Raw genomic sequence first — 7,708 nt, 5'->3', positions numbered from 1 at the left:
TCAGCTGATGATCTGGCCCATTATCAGATAGCTCAGCAGTGAAATGCTGCATTTGAGGGGTCTCTCTTCCTGTGAACTTGCCAGAAGGACCTCTAAATTCATCTATAGTTGCTCCTAGATCTGGTCTATGCTGGGGGCCTGATTCTTTGCTGTTCTCCAGCTTGTGCAGTCACTGACACCAGTGCAAAGTGTTACCAGATCAGACTGATAGTGTTTTCAATCCACATTGCACAGGGGTGAATGGCTGCACCAGGTATAGGGTGAGGGAGAATCTGCCTCAGAGAAGTTTAGGGAATTCCTCCCCCACCACTGTAGGGCAGGTGCCGCTCCGCTGCCTGGTGGAGTAAAACTGCCCCAGCTCATGCTCCCAACTCTGGCTCTCATACATTAGTAGAAGGTTTCTGTAAAATTCTCAGTATAGCTGCAGCCCTGGGGAGAGAAAAAGGTTTTGTTACAGCTGCTCTCCCCTGGGAGTGAAAACATGGTTCCCCAGAGATGTCTCTACTGTTGCCTGCACCCCTTGAGATCTCAAGGAGCCATGAAAAGTCCTGCTACTACACCCAGCATTATGAGGTGGGGCTGTTTTTGTCAGGTAAGGTCTTTCTTGTTACTATACACTCTAAGGGTCTCTTTGTGTGCATGGATAAACTCCAGCTCATCATGCAGATGGCAAAGGCTCTGATCCTGCAAACACTTAAGTATGTGCATAACTTTGCTCTCCTGTGGCATGTATGAGGGTTATTTACATGATTAAAGTTACCTATGGGCTTAAGGGTTTGTAGGTTCAAAGTCTAGGGGCCAGATTCTCAAGAGTATTTAGGTGCCTAACCCCCATTGATTGTAAGGGGAGTTAGATGCCTAAATACCTTTTGAGGATCTGGACCTAAAGCTGCTCTTAGCAGAGCATTTGCTCCCTGGAGTGGATACAATAGGAATGGAGGAAAATAACTGAATTGGCTTGTGATTTATGTTACAGCTGGGATATAAAATTCTAATTAGTGGCCTGAACTTAAATCAATCGGGGTTAAAGCCCTTTCTGCATATCAATAACACTGTGTGCACTAAACTCGATTTGATTAAATGTTTTAAAGAGGGCAAGACAATTTAGGAACTTTAGTTGGAGACTTTGGAAGCAGCAGGGAAAGCGCCCTCAGCTAACACGATGCTGGGTGCTGTGAAGTAGCAGTGGTGTAATGACTTGGGACGCTGATCAACATTGGCAGCTGTGATTATTAACCTGATTAGGCTCAGCTGCATTTTGCTCAGGCCCTGGCTGTCCGCGGTAATCATGTCGTCAAGGAGCTGAGCTTAACTTCTGGGGAAGAGAAGGCTCCGGCTTGGCTGATGAGTGAGACATAATGCTGAGTGGTCTGGGTCTATAGAAACTAGGCTAGAAAACCCAGATGTAAAGAAGAGCAGTCATCTAATGCAGAGGAGCAAACAGCTAGTGAAATACAGGTATCTATGCTCATTTACTAGTCTCTTCCTGGAAGGGCGAGATCAGGGGTGTTCTGCTTCTGTGTCTCTCCTTCTCCTCAACCTCCACCCCTCATACCACTTGCCTGGCATCAGAAGTAGTATAGTCTCTCCTTTATTACCTGCCTCCTGCAAATCAGGGGTTGGCATGACTGATGTAGCGCCCATAGACAGATGTATCATTGACACCCCCATCTACCCAAAACTGACCCTCCCATGTGCTCCATGTAGGCAGACCTATGCTTGGCACAACCCCATTGAAGTCAGTGGGGCTGTGCCTGGCTGCAGGGGGCTGTATGTATGTGCCAGAGTAGGGCTTTAGATGTGTTCAAAGGGATATTCCAGGGGCAGGTACCTTCCACTGCATGCAGCTGGCTCTGGGGTGGAATAGAGTGGCTCTTCAGTGATGCATAGCAATGTTACGCAACGGCTGAGAACAGGAAGTCAAGGATACAAACCATCACTCGTGCAAACTGCATGGGGAATTCCTAGATTCCACGGCCAGAAGGGACCGCTGTGATCAGCTAGTCTGACCTCCTGTATAACACAGGCCAGAGGCCTTACCCAAAACCATTTCTCGAGCAGATCTCTTAGAACAACATCCCATCTTGATTTAAATATTATCCGTGATGGAGAATTCACCATGACCCTTGCTAACTTGTTCCAATTGTTGTTTACCCTGAAGTGAGCTGTAGCTCATGAAAGCTTATGCTCAGATAAATGTTAGTCTCTAAGGTGCCACAAGTCCTCCTTTTCTTTTTGCGAATATAGACTAACACGGCTGCTACTCTGAAACCTAAATAGCTGGAGCTCTTTGATTCTATCCTAACAGATGTTTTCTAATCCTTCTTGTTACTCTTCTCTGAACCCTCTGTAATATATCAAGATCATTCTTGAATTGTGGGCACCAAAACTGGACACAGGATTCCAGCAGCGGCCACACCAGTGTCAAATACAGAGGTGAAATAACCTCTCTGCTCCTCCTTGAGATTCCCCTGTTCATTCATCCCAGGATCTTATTGGCTCTTGTCATGCTGGGAGCTCATGTTTAGAGTCACCACTTCCCAGGACAGAGTTCCCCATCCTGTAAGCATGGGCTGTGTTCTTTGTTCCTAGCAGTAGGCATTTACATTTTAGCCGTGTTCAAACACCCATTGTTTGCTGTGCGCCCAGTTTACCGAGTGATCCAGATCTCTGCATCAGTGACCTGTCCTCCATTCTAGGTGGACAGGATGAAAGAGGGATTTGGTGAGGGCAAGAGGGGTTAAGAGCTTGATGCTTTTCATAAAGGGTGCTAGGGGACCTTGACTAAACAAGTGGGTCTGGGGACCTTTGATTTCGGTCTCTTTCAGTAATGATGCTGCTGAGGATTTACCTAACACTTTTCATCAGTTGATCCAAAAATGTATTACAAAGGATTTGTGTTCTACTGCTGGGGAAACTGAGGCATGAAGCAATGAAGTGACTTGGTCAAGGTCCCCCAGTAGGCCAGTGGCAAAGCTGGGAATGGCACCTGGGTCTCCTGAGTCCTAGCTCAGTGCTCTGTCCACTAGGCCATGCAGCTTTCAGTAGCACACCAAACCACGATGCCATGCTGGAGAACTCATTCACTGTTGACTCACTGGATAGACAGTTCCTTACTGAGGCTGGGACTTTTGATGAAGCCTGTATCCCATGGGATTTCAGCATGGAATTCCCTTAGGCTCTCTTGCAATTCCCAGCCTGCGACTACAACCCCACTTCCTGAAATAACCTTCAAACTAAAATGGAAAAGAGAATGTGTGAATGGCACCAATGCAACTCTGCAAGATTTGTGGATGTAAGTGGCCACCTAATCTGGTAGGCTCAAGAGTTTAACGTGGGTGAAATTGCTGGAAAATAAACTAACCGTAGGGGGGGGATCCGGTCCTGAAAATGAGATCTTAAAAGTTTTGTAATTATCCAATGTGAAACAATACTAGCTCTTTGCTTTTGTCTCTGGCTACGGTTTATTAATGTTAGGAAGAGAAATCCTGTCTGTAGGCCTGTCAGATCTGATGCTTGCGTTAATGATTACCAGGATGTTAAATACATTCTGAAATTAACCTTGCAAAGCGGTTGTAAGGAAGTATGGTAGAAGGCTTAACTGTTACAGTAAATCTCTTTATGCAGAAGCAGGATGCTAGGAAATCATTAGCAATGTCCATAAAACAGGATCCTGTCACTATTCTATTCTAGTCCTACTTTATTGTCCTTTGAGTCACATCTGGGTGATGCTAAACCAAAGTGAAGGATCCTGACTCATGAAATAAAACAACTGATTTTTGCTGGGTGGCAAGATTTCTAGATTCTATGGGCTATTTTCTAACTCATGCGAATGAGAGGTGGGATAGGTTAGTGTCTTTTTCATACAGTCATGTAGCACTTCGTCTAGCTACCATAACTTGCCTTCAGGTTAAGAAAACCAAAATACTCTAATCCATCTTACCCCCTCCTCCCCCCCGGCCAAAAAAGATCTTGTCATTTCTAATTCAGTCCCTTTGACTCCTTAGGGTATGGCTAAACTGCATTCTAAGCCCAGGCTCTGACTCTAGTTTCAGCCAAGCCTGCTTTCTATCCACACATAAATCTGCCTGATTCGGGTCAGCAAGCACTCAGGACCTAGGTCCCTCCCAGGACGTGGGTCAGAACCCAAGTCCTGCTCTGACTCTGGTCCACCCCCTGTTGTTTTGCAGTGTGGAAGCAGCAGATCCTAGTCAAGTCTGCCTAGTTCAGGGTGGCTGCATTAGCACGGCTGTGAGACACGGGTCCAGCAGTTGTAAACCCAGGTTTACAATGCAGCATGGACACTCCAGCGCAGACTTGGAAACGTCAAGTCCACGAGCCCAGGTCCCACAGACTCAGTTTACAAAGCAGTGGAGACAGACCCTTAAAGTCAATACCTTTCTGATACTTCTATGTATATTTAGTCGGCTGCAAAAATAATAATCAAAAAGCACTTTCTCTTGAATTGTTTTGAAGAAAAGAAGCTGGTTGCAGTTTTGGAAAATTGACATCTGCTCAATGAGAGGCTCGTAGATCCTTGGGGCCTGAAGGGACATTTGTGATCATCTTGTCTGACCTCCTGTATAACACACAGGCCAACAAATCCCACCTTGTCATTCCTACAGTGGAGGAAATTCTTCTTCTCTGCTAGGTGCAGTTGTTTCACCCACAGCCAATAACCTTACAGAAATGTGGTGAGGGTCAGGTTGCTTTGCAGAGAAGAGAGGGCTTTGACATTTATCCCATTTATGATTGTTGTTGTTTTTTAATACAAAAAATGGATTCCTGCTGAGCAAGCTCGGGGGTGTGTGTGTTTGCGGGGGGGAGAAGAAGGGGGAAGGGAGAAATATCACTGAAAGGTAGAAACAATTACAGAGGTGATAAAATAGGGGCATGCGGATAATTACACCATAAATCACCAGATCACCGCAACGGTGAATGGAAATGCTGTTCCAGTGTTAAGCAAATGTTACTTAGGGTTTGAAGTTATAGGCTGAAGGGGATTATGTTGGTCAGAAGATTGGAAAGTAGGTGACACGGCAGTATGGTCTTAGGGTTAAGGCACGGGAGCGGGACTTCTTGTGTGATCTTGGGCAAGTCATTTAATCTCTGTGCCTCAGTTTCCCCACTCAGAAGAAATATTATGCTAATTCCCCCCCCCCATCTGTCTGTCTTGCCTATTTTGACTGTGACCTTTTTGGGTCAGGGGCTGTCTCTTATTTATGTGATTATACAGCAACTCGCACAATGGGCCCCTGATTGCGGTCAGATCCTCCAGATGCTATTGTCATAGAAATAATAGTCGATTGTAGAATACAGTATCTGGCTGCAGACTTTAGATTTGTTCAGTTGGGTCCAATCCTGCCAGTGCAACTTCCATGGCAGTCAATAGGAGGCCTGTATGTGGACTGCTTGCAACACAAAGTGGGAAGAACTAGGCGTGTGTAACCCCCTGATGAATGTGTGTGTTTATAGCTCAGCAGAGAGTGGGTAACTGTGAGGATAGGAGTTGTTACAGCCCCAGCTTTGTTCTGTAGCAGCTCATGCTTTTATTTCTGGAAGTCCCTGGTTTTTGTATCTGGTATATTAGCCAAGAAGGCAGATGTCACACATGGAATGTGGAATAGGGTCCTTACCCTGGTATGGTCCATTGCACCAACTCGCCATGAATCCTTAAGTCATCCATTCATGGCCCTTGTATGTCTGCCTTTGTGAGATACATCTGGGCCAACGGATGTACGTTAACTGAGGGGGTTTTGTGCACACTGTCCATATTACCTTCGAGCAGCTGGATTGGAAAGGGAATTGTATTGTCTAAGTAAGCTTACTAACTGCTTTAGTATCCATATAGCAAACACATTTACATGTCAGAATTTATGGAAGTAAACGCGCTCTCCATTCATTTATAATAATCTAGAATATCAAAAGCTTGAAAATAATCCACTGCTAAAAGGAGTGTAAATATTTTTCTGCACAGCGCAAGGATCCTGGTTGCGATACATGAAACACAAGTCCTGCCACAAGCTACAGAGTATTTGCTGCTAGTGCAGGGAATTTAAATTTTATAAGCCGCCACCAATGAGATCATCATCTAGCACTGCCAAAAAAAAAAAAAAAAACAGAAAAAACCCACAGCATTAGCAGCAGCAGAATTAGATCACACATTCAGTTTTGAAGCCTAGCAAATGGTTCCTCTGAGTCTGCGTTAATGGCTAGGAAGAGCAGGCTAACAAGGTTAGTTGAGCCATATTCGGTTCCCCTTTCCTGCTTTCCATTCTCTGCCATTTCTCAAGTTGAGCTCAAACAGTGATTACTTCAGGAAGAGCTACCAGAGCTCCAACTGTTTAATGATTTATGATGCATGCAGCATAGTAGCTGCAAGGAGTGTTTGGAAATGGAAACCGAGCAGACTTTCTTTCCCTTCTATGATTCTAATCCTACATCCACTTGAATACAGAAGAGGGTGTGGAGACTGAAGTCACTGGAGTTGCTTCTGATCCACAACGGCGTGAGTGAAAGGAGGACAATTAGACTCAGTGTGGAAGAAGGGCATCTGCAAATGATATGGGAGCTGTTTTTCAGCATGGATAAAGTTCTCTGTAGCCTAGATTACAATAATAAAGATAGGTTTCAGAGTTGCAGCCGTGTTAGTCTGTATTCACAAAATGAAAAGGTTTATGCTCAAATAAATTGGTTAGTCTCTAAGGTGCCACAAGTACTCCTTTTCTTTTTGCGAATACAGACTAACACAGCTGCTACTCTGAAACCTGTATTTATTATTGTAATCTAGGCTACAGAGAACTTTATCCATGCTGAAAAACAGCTCCCATATCATTTGCAGATGCCCTTCTTCCACACTGAGTCTAATTGTCCTCCTTTCACTCACGCCGTTGTGGATCAGAAGTACCTCCAGTGACTTCAGTCCCCACACCCTCTTCTGTATTCAAGTGGATGTAGGATTAGAATCATAGAAGACTAAGGTTAGAAGAGACCTCGGGAGATCATCTAGTCCAATCCGCTGCTCAAAGCAGGACCAACACCAGCTAAATCTTCACTTCTTTTCCTAAACTGCTGTGCCCTGTTAAAACAGTTGCCAAGGTGCATCTCAGAGGTGGCTGCTGTCCAGTGGTGGACAAAGCAAATCCTATATTGTGCATTCGTAGAGTGCTTTGACATGAAAGGCACCATACAACTGTAATTAAGTAGCTTTATGCTGGCAGTTCAGTAGCTCAAACATGAGATTCATGTCTTCCATTAGAATGAAGACAGCCAGGCTCTCATCTGAATTGTTGCTGAACAAGTCTGAGCCATAATGACCGATATTTCATTAGCAGAAGTTCTCTAGAGAGCGGCTTTTCAGTAGCTATAGTTACTCTGTATATTAATGGAGACCGGACTTGCAAAGGAGCTATCTACGTTGCAGACTAAGGTTTTAGGAAATCCATCACAGCCCAATTTAACTTGATCTAAGGCAACCGTCACCATGGAGAATGGATAGACTGGGATCATACCTAGGGATTTATATTTGAATGATGATGAGCCTATTTCAGCTCGCTCAATGAAAGGGAGGAAGAAGAACAAAGGGGAAGAGGGAAATGAATTTAGCTGTCAAGGCCTGAACATGCTTACGGCAGATTAAGTTCTTTTTGATTTCCTTCCAGTGCTGGTTGCATCTTAAAGATGGCTCTGCCACCAGAGAGATTGGATG

General features: G+C 44.7%; 1 protein-coding gene across 11 annotated transcripts in view; it reads left to right on the top strand.

Annotated features, from left to right (window-relative positions):
• The window catches only part of LOC119848779 (1,5-anhydro-D-fructose reductase-like), a 49,398-nt gene continuing 41,690 nt past the window's right edge, over window positions 1-7,708 (top strand). For 4 of the 11 annotated variants that reach the window (XR_006277174.1, XR_006277173.1, XM_043503155.1 and 1 more), the window contains exons 1-2: window positions 10-592; window positions 1,246-1,344. Coding sequence is in view for 9 of the 11 variants with exons in the window: in XM_043503155.1 (XP_043359090.1) it covers window positions 482-592; window positions 1,246-1,344 (210 nt within the window). In the remaining 2 variants the exon portion in view is untranslated. Of the gene's footprint in view, window positions 593-1,245; window positions 1,345-7,708 lie in introns of all 11 variants that reach the window. The other 7 variants (XM_043503156.1, XM_043503154.1, XM_043503157.1 and 4 more) reach the window with 6 other exon arrangements.

This window comes from Dermochelys coriacea, chromosome 26 (assembly GCF_009764565.3).
Source record: "Dermochelys coriacea isolate rDerCor1 chromosome 26, rDerCor1.pri.v4, whole genome shotgun sequence".
NCBI lineage: Eukaryota > Metazoa > Chordata > Testudines > Dermochelyidae > Dermochelys > Dermochelys coriacea.
The sequence above is the reverse complement of the archived record's forward strand: the minus strand, read 5'-3'. Positions and strand labels throughout refer to the sequence as shown.